Raw genomic sequence first — 16,259 nt, forward strand, 5'->3', positions numbered from 1 at the left:
TATTGTTCATTATTGAACTAAAAATCCTACTTTAGTCATTCAAATTTGAATTAGGAAAAAACCCCCAGGTTTGTTTGCCCCCCCGCCCCCCATTATTTTCATGATATCTAAAGCATACACACCTTTACTGTTTGCAGGTCATGCGTGAATTTTCTTTCCACTAGTCATTATATGCAATCCTGCAAACTCTTTGGGAAATATGTATAGCTTTAACTTTGATTTTTTCAGTGTTTTTTCCTTGTTGGTGAGGTTCAGGTTCAGTACAGGATACTGTATGCACTAATTTTTTTTTTTTTTTTTTTAAATTAAAGATGTGCCTCTCAAAAGTGTGTGGCAAAAGACATCTACAAAAGAAGGAAGTTGGTGAATTTCCTCTGTGCTTAGAAAACAAACTGCATTATACACTTTGAATAATGGAATGTTTTTCTTGGCAAAATTGATTTGGAATTCTGCTCTGAATATCTGAAAGCTACATGTTGAAAATTAATTCTTATACTTAAATTTGAAAACTTCGTAGTACACATTTCTGTACTTTGAGTCTACAGCGAATGTTAATATTAACATTAAAATTTAGTATTACTTAGAAGTGATATCCAACTGCCCAAGTAGTTTGTAAATTAAGGACATGTTTTACTGTGTTTCCCCGAAAATAAGACCTAGCCGGACAATCAGCTTTGATGCATCTTTTGGAGCAAAAATTAATATAAGACCCAGTGTTATGTTATGTTATATTATATTAGACCCAGTCTTATATTATAGTAAAATAAGACCGGGTCTTACATTAATTTTTGCTCCAAAAGACGCATTAGAGCTGATTGTCCGGCTAGGTCTTATTTTCAGGGAAACATGGTATGTATATTACATACATAATTTACATGTATATTAAATACATAATATTTAATATATGATCAGAAAAGTAATAGAAAAATAATTTTAAAAAATAGTGTATTTGTCTGTAAAAGATAAACGTAACTGAGTAGAAGCATGTAAATACTAAGAAGCTCCTATACTATTACTTTCCTGTTTTATCTTTTTATTAGCCTTGCTAAGAGATGGAAACTAGGGACAGACAACATAGCAAAGCTAAGAGAGATATTCATCTTACTCCCATGTACTGTGTTTCCCCGAAAATAAGACCGGGTCTTATATTAATTTTTGCTCCATTAGGGCTTATTTTCAGGGGATGTCTTACTTTTTTCATGTACAACAATCTACATTTATTCAGTTATAGTCATGTCAGCTTCTGGAACATCATCATAACGTACCCTGTTTCCCCGAAAATAAGACCTAGCCGGACCATCAGCTCTCATGTATCTTTTGGAGCAAAAATTAATATAAGACCTGGTCTTATTTTACCTAGCTGATGGTCCGGCTAGGTCTTATTTTCGGGGAAACATGGTACTAAAGGCGTCCGTCTGGCTGGGATCTCAACTGGGGCTTATTTTCGGGGTAGGTCTTATTTTTCTGGGAAACACGGTAGCAGTTTTGGTGAAAAGAATGATGTCAAAATGGATTGCTGAAATGGTAGTTTGGGATAACTTGTGGATTTTATTTTATTGTTAATTTGGGCATTCAAGATTTGTAAAGCCACAGACCAAAAGGTTTTCTAAGGATAAGAGTGTGGTATCTGCTTTTGAAATCAGGAATGATTTCATCTCATTCTTTTTAAGCCCTAGATAAACATGGCTGTTTTTAATAAATTCCATGTTTAACATGTATTTATTGCATGCCTCTTTTGTGTCAACCCTTGTGCTGGGTGCATAGAACACTGGATTTTTTTTTTTTCCTCCTTACTTTCTTCTTAATTATTCTCCAGGTCCCATTAAGGATAATTTTCAAGTCTGCCGTACGATATACTTCAAGACAAAACGAACCAACCCTTTGGATGCTTTATTAGAATAGTAACTATGTGGCTGAAATGAGAGCACTGCTATTCTCAGTAATCAGAGGGCAAGGAGAGTCGGGAAGCATATCTTATATCAGACTAGTTATTCCAACCTCGAATTCAATTTTTGACAGCAGCTCTCCCCTTATGTTATCTTAAAAAAATTAGGTATATTTTAATTGTACCTAATTTTTCTTTTACTTTTTTCTTAGGAATTTCTCTTAAAATATGTTTATAGCCTCTACCTACCACATCTCAGGGTCACAAATTCCATAGGTGTATAATTTCTGTCAGGTTTGCTTTCAGATTTATTTTTACAGGAGTTGGTTGATAAGTCACCTGTTAAACTCTCCCTACATGCTTTTATGAATATTGACCCTAACCTGTTCACTTTGTATCTTTCCCAGTGTTTCTCATTTTAGCCTAATCTAGGTGATGAAAAGCCCTTACCAAGGATGAACTGACTCAGGCTGCCCTAAGTAGTACATGTCTGGGATAGATGTTAGCAGATATGCTTGTGCTGCTGCTGGGGGTGAAACGAGCCCTAGTAATAGTCACGTCCAGTGCCGTGGGGGAACCTCGTCTCCCTCCTCTATTTAAAGAGGAACTCTTAAAACCCAATGACCTTTAAACACTATAAGTTAGCTGGGTAATAAAACTGGTTTAATAAGCTGTTTCTTACAAACGAGAGGATTGGAGGCAGGAGTTTGTCTCAAGTTCAGATGAAGTGGGGAAAGCAGGGGTGGTTTTTGCAAAACATATCCTCAATAGTCACTGGCCATAGTTCATTTTTTGACATCTGAGTTAATGATGGAGGTCAGTAATTGGTAGACTTTTTGATGTTGGCACACGTGGATTTTTTTCGAGATTCTTCTTTCTGTTCCCCCAGCTCTTCTTTCCCCTGTACAATGTTTATAGTCATTTAAAAAATAAATGGAATAAAATTTACCATTGCTTGGGAATTGTTTTGAAATTGTTGTGTTATCTGCTTAAAAACACTAATTTAAAGCATTTCCTAAAATCAGAGTGGGAATCATGGCACTACATAGATAAAATAAGAAAAAATTACTGTTTCTCAAAAAGCCTGAACACGTCTAGCCCAGAGTAGAATGACTTTCTGTGTAATCTGCTTTGCATATTAAATAGGTGATACAAAAAGCTTTTTTAAAGGAAAGCTGTACTGTTTTAGGTCCATTATTATCCCAGTTACTTAAATATCAGGAATAACTGCTGTGTTTCCCCAAAAATAAGACCGGGTCTTATATTAATTTTTGCTCCAAAAGATGCATTAGAGCTGATTGTCCGGCTAGGTCTTATTTTTGAGGAAACACTGTATTATATACTTTATTCTTACACTAAAGTAAGCTAGAGAAAAGAAAATGTTACTAGGAAACCCATAAGGAAAATACATTTACAGTGTTTATTGAAAAAACTCCATGTATCAGTAGACCTGCACAGTTCAAGCACTTGTTGTTCAAGGGTCAACTGTACTTGTTAGGCTGTTGCAAAAACCGACCATCATTGTCCCATCCAGAGTATTTTAAAAAGGCAAATTTTTAATGAGAAGACCATCTTTATAGCTTGATGATTATAGTTGTATTTATGTTGCCAAGGAGCAAAGGTTAGAGATTAGGGCATTTACTTTTTTCCCCCCCTTTTTATTACATTTTTACATTTAAATTAGCGCCTTTATATTTTAATCTTTATTAAGATACTAGGATAAGCCATTTTCTATGATTGAGAAATTTCTCTTGGTGGATGACTATGTTTATAATTTATACATAACATTTAAATGTAGTAAAATCTCTAAGCAAAGCATGGCAATTATGCATTAAGCTCGCATTTCAAAGATAGTAGAAGATAATTTGTCTTTGTATTTTGGAGGCTAACTGACCTCTGTGTAAACTTTTTATTATTTCTTCCTTAAATTTTAATGAGTTGTGAAATCATCTTTCCAGTTATGTTATATTAAAAGTAGACCTTGGCCTGATTAGTCAGTGAAGCAACTTATTTTTCTTTTGATTAAGTTTCATATTTATAGGTGTATGTATGTTCCCCCAATAGAAAAGTAATATGCATTGCAGATAGAGTGAACCTACCCGGTGCTCAGAACTTACATTGTGATGTATTTCGCCCTGTGCTGGTATTTGCTACATTTTCCCCCCAGAGATGTCACACTTTGAACAGTCATTCATTTTGAAGTTGCGCCCTACTCACAGTATAACTTAATTAAGGCTAAGCTGGATTTTTCTAACATGGCATTTGAATGGTACATCGTATTACATATTATTGTGGAATTAGCAGTGTTTTCCATGAATATTTTCTAAAAGAGTTTGGTTTGTCATAAGTTGACTTTCAGAGTTTCACTGTGCTTCACCACATAAGAAAACATTTAACCTTTATAGTTTTCTGGTCTTTTCTTTCTCTAATGGGGCAGGTATTGGTAGGAGGAGGAGGATGTGTTTGTCACCTGATAGATTTTGTCTTAGGAGGAATTTATCACCATACCTTCTTCCTGCAGGTCAGATTTCTCTTGACTGAAGAGCTAAGTTCTAAATATTAATCTGTATTTTTTAAGTGTTGATAACTATCCCTGGTATATCTTAGCCTGATGTAAAAAAGATGTTTTTTAACATGAATTCCTATGTATGTTATTTTGTTATGCTAGACAAAAAATATATCTGATATGGGGAAAATACTTTGTCATATGGATTTTTGTATTGTTCTGTTTTTAAGAATTTTAGCTTTAGCATTTAAAATTCTCTTACCAAAAGGTGTAATGTTTTATTTAAGAATTTTAATGTTTTGTTCCTTTATAAATGTGTTTTTTCCCCCATCTAGATCTTGAATACCTGATGCATGCAAAACAGCAGCTAGTAACCACAGCTAAGCGTTGGGATTCTTCTTCTAAGACTATTATAGATTTTGAACCTAATGAAACTACTGATTTGGAGAAGAGCCTTCTTATCAGATACCAAATTCCTCTCTCTGCTGACCAGCTATTTACCCAGTCCGTTTTAGACAAATCATTGACCAAGACCAACTATCAGTCACGGTTGCATGACCTTCTTTATATTGAGGAAATAGCCCAGTATAAAGAAGTCAGCAAGTAAGTTCCATTAGAAACACTTTTCTTTTTTCTGTTAATCCCCCCTTTGGATGGTATTTTTCATATTTAAAGTGGAGGAGTTCCTATCTGAAGACAGGTAGTAAAATGGTTGTAATTCAGTAGCTGAACATGAGCTTCTTAAGGCTAACACTGTGTTTCGCTTGTCTTGGTAGCCCTAGTGTTTAGTATATAAGTGGTTTCCACAAGACGGCCAGGTGCTGGGAGTACAAACAAGTGATCCCTGCCCTTCCTCAGGTTTCTGCTTGTGGTAGTCAGAGCAAGCGCTCAGTGGATATTTGTTTAATAAATATACAAAAACTGAAAGAGATCACATATTTTGGATAGCAATTTTAAGAATGAAACGATTGAAATTGTAAGGAAAACTGATAATAAAATAACTTTATAGCAGTTTATAAATGCTTTAACATATTTTACATTTTATCCATATACCACAGGTTAAGACCAAATGTTTAAATCAAAACCTTATTTGAATCATTATAGGAAAAGTAATCTTAGAAATGAACGCTTTTGAATGAAGGAAGATGTTAACGAAATAGTTGTTATATTTGGTAGTAGCATTCTACTTTTTAGAGAAAATGGAATGAGTCTTAAAAACTGAACCAGTTACGAGGCATGACCACGTTTTATTAATAAGTAGTTCTCTCTTTTCATACAGCCTAACTAACATGTTTTTCTTCTCTAAGCTGCCTTGTTTGGTACCTTATCCTTAACATTATTGACACTGAAAGGAAAAGTGAAAACTTAAAAGATACCTTGTATTACTCTATAGATTAAACATGATCTAACTTTTGGAAAGTATTTTATTCAAGTTAAATACATATAAGATTTCCAGAGTCAGATACAATATATTAGTGTGCATGTATTTCATTTGCTTTATCATAGTTTCCTTTTCCTTAGGAAAGACCACTATGATAAATCATAAATATTGGGATGAAACAGAGCTTAAAAGCTTATCATGATCTTAGAGGTCGTTTTGGAGTACCATACCAGAAATTCAGAAAAAATTATAAATTAACTTATATTTGTTTAGTATTTTATTAACGTTTATAAATTATTCCATATACATTACTTTAGAACTTATAACTAAAGACCAATAAGCTCATAGGTTATTATTTCAAAAATAGAAATTTGAATGAAAAGAATAAACCCTACAAAATTGTGGAGGTCAGATTCTGATCAAGAAATTAAGTGGATAAAAGTTCACTCTGAGAGTACCTTGCAAAGGCTTCTAAAGCCAATGTAAGAGGGGCTTAAAAATATCTGCAACATGAAGTGAGCACTGGTGGCAAACTAACTTGGTATAATGTTTTGGAGGCTACTTGGCAGTTTGTATTAAAGGTCTTCAGAAAGGTTGAACTTTTTGATGTAGTAAGTCTACTTATGAGGAATCATCCTGAAGAAATAATCATAGGTGAAGATAAAGATGCCTGTACACAAATATCTTTCAAAGAGTAGTGAAGAATAAGTTAGGTAAATTACAATACAGCCATATAAGCAAATATTGTATAACTATTGAGATTATGTTCTTGAAGAATTTTTAATACAGTGAAGATGGTCATGATATAATATTAAGGGGAAAAGTATTCAGATGTGTTATTTTCTGTAAATATTTTCTTATTTTTGTAAAAATGTTTCTCCTTATAATTTTGTAACTTTAAAGTATATAAGTGGACATTCAAAATTTTAATATAGTGTTTTAATTAGAGTTAGTTTCCTAATACTGTAAGCAATACAAATGTTTCCATTAAAGAAATTTGTAATGTTCTAAAAAAGGGTTTTTTTCTTTTTCCTTAAGAATTTATAAGACAACCTTGACATCGTATATACAAACGAAGATCTGAAAAAAAACAATTCAGTAGTACTGTTAAAAACTAGTCTTTTCCATAAATGGATATGTAGATTTTAAAACAATTTAATTTTACAATAAAAAATTTTAAATCTTCTAAGAAAACGTACAAAGTGTTCTCATTCCTACCACTTTGCCTTCCCTCTTACAGTACCATCTCAGAATGGCAAAGAAGAGCTGTCCATTAGTTTAAACGTTTCCTTCAATTCATATTACTTGGCTGTGTAAATTAATCTTGATTCTCTGCACTTCTTTCTCACACCTTCTCTCTCATGCTCACTTGTACTCCAACCCGTTGTTCAATAAGACAGACTTTAACTTCTCTTTCCGTAATTCCTGTGTGAGGTATGCCTTGATGTAGCCATGAACAAAAATTTTTTGGATGTTTTTTATTAACAGTATTGAAAGAGAAATTTATGGTTAGAGTCTTCTGGTAATAAATCTACCTGGAGAGCATCAGTTTAATAAAAGTCCATTGTAGTTTCAATACATTTCCTTCTGCTTCTAGGTGATTTTAAAGTCTTAATTGTCCCAATGGTGTGTTCAAACAGACTTTCATATTAATTATACATAATGTTTCATTTTATTAAAATATCATGCTTAGCTTCATTTTAAATGCTCAGATTTTAAACAAAAAGGTGTGCATTCTTCAACACAATTAAGTGTGTGTCTTGTTATTGGGTGGGAGTTTATTCACTTTTAAAAAAAGTTTTGTTGTCTCCAGTTTAGATTAAAAGGCAGACAACAGATAGTATGTAGTTTGTAGCTCAGTGGCGTGAAATTGATAATGAAGTTTTAATTTTTCGTATGTTCATATTTGATGTGTTTTACTCTTTCAGTTAAGTTTTTGATGTAAAATATTCAAACTCGTTTTCTGCTTCTGATTTAGGTTCAACCTTAAAGTGCAATTGCAGATTCTAGCAAGCTTCATGCTCACTGGGGTTTCTGGAGGTGCAAAGTATGCTCAGAATGGACAACTTTTTGGTCGCTTTAAGCTTACTGAAACACTTTCTGAAGATACTTTGGCTGGACGGCTGGTGATGACCAAAGTCAATGCTGTTTATTTATTACCAGTCCCTAAGGAGAACTTAGTACAGACCCAGGGAACCAAAGAGAAGGTTTATGAAGCTACTATTGAAGAAAAAACAAAAGAATATATATTTTTAAGGATATCCAGGGAATGCTGTGAAGAACTTAATCTTCGGCCTGATTATGACACACAGGTATGTTTTGAAGTGTGGCAACAGTCTCTTTGTCGGCTGATGCCCTACTGGTTTGGTTTTCTTCCTTCTGCCATCACCAAAAGTGCAGTTCTTTGAAGTGTTACATTGGTGGGTGGAGAATCGAACCTCTGGTTAACTCTCAGATAAAATGAATTCTCTTTAAGTAACATCTAAAATGTTCTAGTTTTGTACAAGGTCAAGCTTTCTGATCAGAGTTTTAAGTCAACAATGGAAGAACAGATGAAAAGAAACCAAGTTATATCCTGGTAACAATTCTCATCTGAAGTTGTATCTGCTCCTGTTCTCTTTGTCTTTATGGATTCAGAGGTGAACTGTGTGTTCAGTCTGCCATATTTCACTGGAAAGCTAATTTTTTTCTTTTCAAACATTATAACGGTGAATAGTATTCTTTCATTGTAAATCGACAACAGTGTCTTAGGGCTGGTTTTTGTCACTTGAGAGATGATATTTTACAGATGTTCTGATTTTATCAAATGTCTTTTTCATAGGAATGGTGGAATCATAGCCTTTATCTAGAGATTAATTTATAAGTGCCTTAGTTTCTCTTGATGTAAAATGAGGTTAATAATAGTATATACGTCATTGGTCCTATTAAGTGAGATAATCCATGGAAAGTGCTCATCACAGTGCCTGGTACTAAATAAATAAATATTAGCCACCGTAATTGTTATTAGAATATAATTGTAATACAAAAGAATCTCTAAAAAATAGTCTACAAAAAGTATTCCAGTGAGCTGCAAATGTTGATGTTTACTGTAATGCTTTAAAAAAATTTTTTTTTAAATTCTGTGTTTCAGGTTGAACTTCAGTTTCAATTAAATCGATTACCCCTCTGTGAAATGCATTATGCGCTAGACAGGATCAAGGACAATGGGGTTTTATTTCCAGACATCACTATGACTCCAACCATACCTTGGAGCCCCAACAGGTACAAAAAGGCGATATCTCATTAACGGAAAATGTGAATGTTAAATTAAATATCTGTATCAAATAACTCAAGCATACTTCTGTAAGAAAGTTTTCCTACATTCTTGAGAAATTAATTGAGGAAGGAGAGTAAAAGAACCCTTAGAATGAAACATTTAAAGTTTTATCTATTTTCTTCACTTTTCCTTAGAGTCTACATGAGTTCAGCTTTTCTCAGCACCCTTAATTTGATAGGATGCCAAGCAATTGAGGAGCATTTCTGAGTAGAAGTTGAATGGGAAAATTAGGGCCTTTCTAAAGTGTTTCAAATAGTTCATTTAAAATAACTTTTTAATATAGAAGGCACTTTTTTAATTTAGCAAAATGAAGAAAGTGTCGTAGATGATGGTACTTTAGAAACTACTCTCAAGTTAATGGTTGTGTACATATTTTTCGGCTTAAATTCTATTTGGCACGTCTTTACGTGTAATTAAATATGATACTTCTATTTTGTTTCTAGAATAACAGCAGTGATGCCTACATGACTACACCTTTCTTTTCATTGGGTTTTATGCTCTTGGCCCCTGGCAGTGCTCAGCTCACCCCATACTTTTTTTGTTTTTTTAAATCTCCATTGCTCTACGCTATAGAAGTTTATTTATCATTGTGTCAATTCAGTCGTGGTAGCCTGGTCCTGTTCCATCTCTGATGGCGGCTCTGGAATCTTCAATAAGTATCTTCAGTAAGGGTTCCAAGGTTACCCTGGGTGTTGGCATCCAGCTGGCACACGGGAAGAATGAGCACAGAGCATCATGTGGGACATTTATGGGCCAGGCCTAGAGGTGGCAGTTATCTCTCCCCTTCACATTCTATTTTCTCTGGTCCTAAAAACAGAACCAAACAAAATACGCCTCACAACACAAAAACTGAATCATTGCTCCCTTGTTTTCACTTATCCTTATTATTCTATCCCCATTCTTCTTTTTACTGCCAAAACTCTTGAGCCGGGATAGTCTACCTATTTCCAGTATTCTTATTTATTCGTTCTGTAATCTCTGTTTTCCACTTCCTCAGTCTCCTGAAAGCAATCAGTGATCTAATTGTAAAAATCCAGTGACATCATCTCAGTTCTCATTTGATTTAGCTTCTCTGCATCCTCCCCTTTCTTTCCATTCTTACAGCCCATGCTTAAGTTAGAGCTGGCCTAGTTCAGTCACCTTCTAGTCGGTCTTCCATCCTGCTGGCTGTGTTGTGTCTCTGTTCTCTGGCCCAACCCACACATTTCTTTGAGAGTTACTTTGCTACAATAATCATTTCATTTCACTGCTTATGCACCTCTGAAGGCTTCTCCTTGATGTGTAGGTAAAATCTGAGCAGCCTAATAACAGACTCCTATGTAGTCTCATTGGCAGTGCTTTCCAACAGTATCTTTTCAGGTTTCTTTTAGTTTTTTTTACTTCACACCCCCTTTCTCCCTCTAAATCCCCATGCTCTAGATAATCTATTGAATTACCTTGAAGTTTGCTTAATTTTCCCTACACTTATTTGCTTCCTTATCTTTTTAAAAGCTCTTGAAAATTTTAAAAAGTTGTGGTAAAGTCTACATAACATAAAACTTGCCAACTTAACTATTTTTAAGTGTATAGTTAGTAGCTTTAAGTATATTCACAATGTTGTATAATCAATCTGCAGAACTTTTTCATCTTGCAAAACTGAAACTTTATACCCATTAAACTCCGCATTTGCCCTCCCCCAGACCGGTCTTCTCATCTGTAAGAGCTGTTCTCTCCCTGAAATGATCTTTTCCCAACATTAGTTTATTGAAGATCTGTCATCTTTTAAGATTTCATCTAGCTCAAGTGCTCTCTCCTTCAAGTAGATAAACCTTATCCTTCCATTTCATTATTTTAACAAATATTTATTGGGTGCCTACTATGTGCTAGGTTCAATCAGTTTTGTGTTTTCAAGTATAATTTCGCTCAAATTAGTTTTTGTCAGAACATTTCTGTTGTTCTCATTAGGTTCTGAGCTTTTAAAATATTTAAAAAAATTTCAATTACAATTGACATACAATATTAGTTTCAGGTATACAGCATAGTGATTAATCATTTATATAATTTGTGAGGTTATCCCCCCAAGAAGTTGAGTACCCACTGAGCTTTTTAAAGGAAGAGACTGCATCTTATTATCTTTGAATCTCCAGCAGAGCCTTGCACATTATTAATATATGACATTTAAATTAATAAAAATTCTCAGTTTAAAGAAGAAATTAGGGTTTCATATATGAGGCCATACTGCAGTAAATTTTTAGGCATTTACTTGATATGCTCACTTCTGAAAATTATATAGTACATAACAATATATTCAAATATCCTTGACTGCAAGTGATAACTGTAAAAGTTAACTAAGAAAATGTCAAGTAGCAGAAAACTTCTAAGCAGGAAGGGATTCCATAGCACTATAATCATAAATAGTAATTGAAATGTCTGGGAACATACTGAGAAATCATTAGCCATTTAAAATCTTTTCTGGAATAAGGTGAAATATAGATAAATGAAGTTCAGAAATTATTCTTGGGCATGTAGTGTATAAATTAATAATAACAATGCATTAAACCAGGGGAAAAATGAACTTTGAATTAATTTGGTTCAGGATATAAAATAACACTTTATTCAGAATAAACTTGAAGATAGCTTTATATTGTTTAAATTGTGAAAGTAAGAGATTACACTTATCAGCATGTATATTGTAAATCTTCTTCCCTTCATTTAGCAGGTGGTACAATAAATAAAGACAATTTGTTTTACTCATTGGCTTTGTATAAATATTCATCATTCATGCCCGGAAACTCTAGAGATGACCAACATTGATAAAATTTTTGATCTGCTTTGAAGCATTTATTTACACTGAAACAATAAGTAGAATGGGCTATATAAGTAAAGAGATATTGACATATTTTAGAATTATACCTGTAAATCTGTCATTAATCTCTTAGATTTATACTTATGTATATAATCTAATATCCACTCATAAGTTCATTAAAGTCCCCGAATTTGAAAGATGTTGTTTTAAAAAGTTGTCCTTGTGTTTTGAAAGTGCGCCGGTCAAGTAATAGCTCCTTTTTCTGAAATCTTCAGAAAATATTATAGTAATAGAAGCTACTATTAATTGAGCAATTATTGCTCAATTATTTTTCTAAAAAGTGTTTATGCATTATCTCATTTGATCTTTAAAATAATCATCTGATGCAAGTATCAGTATGTCCACGTACAGATAAAGGAACCATGAGGTCAGGTATCAGAATCAGAATCATAGTGGTCAGGTATTGATGCAAGTGACACTTCACTGAACTAACTGTGGCTTCAACATGTAGAGATAGAGGTCCAGAGGTCGGTGGTCCAGGGCTGGTCCAGGATTTAGCAGTGCCATCAAGGTCATGGTTTCCCTCTCCTCTCTGCATGCTGGTTTTCTTCTTGATGCTTGTTGCCTCATTATAAGATGTCTACTGCAGTTTTATTTACCACAAGCTCATTCCAGCCAGGTGAAGCAGGAAGGCAAAGGAGCGAAAAGGGCTTTCTTCTAGTGAGGCTTTGGTTTGGTTTTGTTGGGTATAGGAGCCCTTCTGAAGAACTTCCTTCTACGTCTCATGGACTAGTGTTGGGTCTCCAGCAGAAGAGGCCGGGAAATGCAGTGTTATAGCTGCCTAGGCCCAATAGAAGAAAGGGAGAAAGGGTGTGTGGATGGTTTGGGGGTAACCATTCCACAGTATCCGCTACATAGATTAGATCTGTATTTGGCAATTATCTAAAGCAATTGCCTCTTTTATAAAAGATGAGACATTGCTAGGGATTGGCAGAATTATGAGTAAATAAACTGGTTAATGCTTCACACTTTGGAGTAAAATGCTTGAGCTTTAGTGAATGGCTTCCAGGAAATCTAGTGCCACTGCTCAGAGTCCTTTTGCTTTTTATCTAAATATTTTTTAATTTCAGAAAAATAAGTAATGGCATGTTTATATGGCCTTTCTAAGGTTTTACATTTTTTTTAGGAGAAGTTTCTTTGTTTGAAATTATCTATTATAATATAGCATTAGTCATATATATATATATATATATATATATATATATATATATATATATATATATATAAAAACTGTGTTAAGAACATTTTCCATAAATAACTAGCTTCTAATTTAAGTAGAGTATAGCCTCACAGAGAGGGAATTTCACTACACCACATCCTCCTACTTCAGGGTTATTTTGTAGGCACTTTGCAAATTTTCTGAGTCTCTTTACACACCCTTCCTATTTTGGTTCACATCCTTATCATTTTTACCATAGTTGTTGCGATATTTAGTATTTTAATTGTAGTTGTGAGAAAGAATGCTGTTGATGCTCCACTTGGTTTGATCCCTTTCAGCATCTGCTGTCCATTTAAATCTTCGAAACTCAGCCAAGACATAGACAGGAGACTAGGAGGCTGGATCTCATTACAGCAGCCATTTGTGCTGCTGTGACAGGTGTTCTGTACCCCGAAGTACATGACATATGTATATTATTTGTGTGTGCGGAAATATTAGGAAACAGTTCATATTGTGTGGGCTTTTAAAAGAAAACTGCTATTTTCTGAATTATAAACTTCGTAAAAGTTTGATGTCTCTTAAGTAGGGATATACTTAAGTTTTTTTCTTTTCTCCTTATTTTAAACTTTACTAAGAGATTTTTCAATGGATTTGAAATTGAAAATCAGTTTCCCTTTTGTATTTTAGACATTATCCAAACAAACTACTACTTCATTATTACAGAAAAGAATTTTCTGGTGTTTTTACGTAACAGAGAGAAATTACATTTTAGGGATGTTGTCATTAACTATGTATAGACTTGGCAGAAACCGGACTGGAAGTGTGTGATGTCTTAGGTTAGTTATCAAAATCTTTTTGCACTTAAAATAGGGCAAGTAAAGTGAGTTTTGATCAACATAGCAAAACTTCTTACACCGACTGTTGGGTAATTTTCTAAAAGGTAGTTTTAGAATAAGCATTTGTTTTTATGTACGCTATGCGATTTCAGAATTTTTAATGGTTCAGTGAAATTCAGGATACTTGTATGTCATGTTCTGTTTATTCATAATATGCATTTGTTTAAAATAAATTTTTATTTTCTATAGACAGTGGGACGAACAGTTGGATCCTCGACTAAATGCAAAACAGAAAGAGGCTGTTCTGGCTATTACAACTCCACTTTCAATACAGCTGCCTCCTGTTCTCATCATTGGACCCTATGGCACAGGCAAAACATTCACTCTCGCTCAGGCCGTAAAGCACATGCTCCAGCAGCAGGAGACGAGGTGAGGTGGGGGTGTGTGTGCTCCGATCTCATTAGTAGGGCATGACCTTTGTCATTGTTGTGAATACAAAGTGAGGGCTAGGCTAGCAAGACAATTTTCATCCATCTTGCAGCAATTTAAAAAAATGCAAAAGAGAGAAAAAGACCCACACTCAAACCCGACAGCACTAAAGTTTGAATTCTCTTAAAACACAACTGTTTTTAAAAATTGGCAACACAGAGAACGATAGCTTTTAAATAGCCAGCAAAACTGCAAGTCCACTAAGGAATTGTGATATATATTACAGCCAAAGAGTTGGATTTTTTAAAAAATAATTGTATATGATAGATGTAGTAATAATTTGGGGGAACTTATTTCCTGTGTAGCATAAAGAGTAATATAATTTCCTTAAAGCATCAATGATTAATATGTTAGAGGCTACTGAGTAGGTTGAGGGAAATGTATAATGTTAAGATGGCCACTGCTTTTTTTTTGGTATTATACTGCTTGAATAGTTTTGTGTTTTATCATTCTTTTTATTTGCACCATTTATTTCAGCAGGATTCTCATTTGCACCCATTCTAATAGTGCTGCTGATCTCTACATAAAGGATTATTTACATCCATATGTAGAAGCAGGCAATCCCCAGGCAAGACCTCTCAGGTATTTTTTAAGGCTTATTATGTATCTGTATCATACTTTATTATTCTTAAGAAAAGGTGTCTGTAAAGATTTTAGTAACTTTGAGAATACCAAAATCCTTGACTCTGCATTGGCATTTGGAGGGTATACCTTTTGAAGAAACCATTTAAATTAAGGAAAAATTGAAAAATCTTTGACCATTTACTTCTTAAACATTAAGTAAAGAGAAAGACATCCTTTTTTAAGTTTTGTATGTAGAAATGTTGTTATAGTCTGAGCCGATTTTGATGTGTACCTCTAAAAGCTACTTATGATGAAGTAATATAAATATGATTACATAAAATTTAATTAAAATTCTAGCATATTTTGCATGGCAAATTAGTCATGCAGTGATAGTTCTTTATGGAAATAAGATTTTGACTGTGATCATGCAGGTAATTTCATAAAAGCTACACATTAGAGAAGCATGAAATATTGAAGTGATTTCTGCAACAAATGTAATTGACTGGTATTTACAACTTTTTGCTATCATTTGAAAGACAAAGTGTCAAAGAAAATTTTAGGTTGATATGGCAAGGTCCTTTCAGTGTACATGGGTATGAAATGTACTTATACAGGATTGTAGGGGAATAAAATCCTTTTCTTCAGAAAACAATAAAGAATCATTAAGTGGTTATTTATTATACCATTTGCTTTCATTGTTATACGAATTAATGTTTAGTTTTGCCATTTTACAAACTAATATGTCATGCCCTATGTTGTTTGAATACAATTATTGTTTATAAATTAATTTCTAACCACACTTTTGAATCATAATTCACTAACTCTTTATTTCTAGTTGAGCCTAGACATGGAAAAATGAGAATTTGCTATTTAATTGTTTAATAACCATAACCAAAGCCATTTGAATGATTTTAAATTTGCGTTAAAAAAACACACAACAGAGCAAAAACTGGTATGGCCTCTTAACACAGGTTTTTATGCCATACTTTGTTTTCAGCCTGGAAAATTAGACCAAAAATAATTATTTTCTAAGAACCCAGTAGTGTTTAATAAGAAAAATCACATGTATACAATCACTATAAATGAAAATGTGGTATTTACCAACGGATAAATTTATCAGTAACTAATTTGCTTTGGATTCTAATCTTTTTTAGCTCATAAGTGAAAAGTTGAGTAGTTGGTAGCATTTTGCTATGAGTGTTCTTACTTGAATGGAGATGTTTGTTTTATTTACTGTTGGTAGAGCGTGTGTATGTGTGTTTATGTTTGTGTATGTGT

At 33.6% G+C, this 16,259-nt stretch overlaps 1 protein-coding gene across 8 annotated transcripts in view; it reads left to right on the forward strand.

Moving 5' to 3' along the window:
- Positions 1-16,259, forward strand: part of HELZ (helicase with zinc finger) — a 134,045-nt gene that overhangs the window by 52,649 nt on the left and 65,137 nt on the right. For 5 of the 8 annotated variants that reach the window (XM_019733019.2, XM_019733021.2, XM_019733020.2 and 2 more), the window contains 5 exons: positions 4,727-4,994; positions 7,751-8,084; positions 8,903-9,033; positions 14,178-14,357; positions 14,895-14,999. In XM_019733019.2, coding sequence (XP_019588578.1) covers positions 4,727-4,994; positions 7,751-8,084; positions 8,903-9,033; positions 14,178-14,357; positions 14,895-14,999 — 1,018 coding nt within the window. The remainder of the gene's footprint in view (positions 1-4,726; positions 4,995-7,750; positions 8,085-8,902; positions 9,034-14,177; positions 14,358-14,894; positions 15,000-16,259) is intronic. The other 3 variants (XM_019733024.2, XM_074320764.1, XM_074320765.1) reach the window with 2 other exon arrangements.

Source organism: Rhinolophus sinicus, linkage group LG15, assembly GCF_036562045.2.
Source record: "Rhinolophus sinicus isolate RSC01 linkage group LG15, ASM3656204v1, whole genome shotgun sequence".
Lineage (NCBI taxonomy): Eukaryota > Metazoa > Chordata > Mammalia > Chiroptera > Rhinolophidae > Rhinolophus > Rhinolophus sinicus.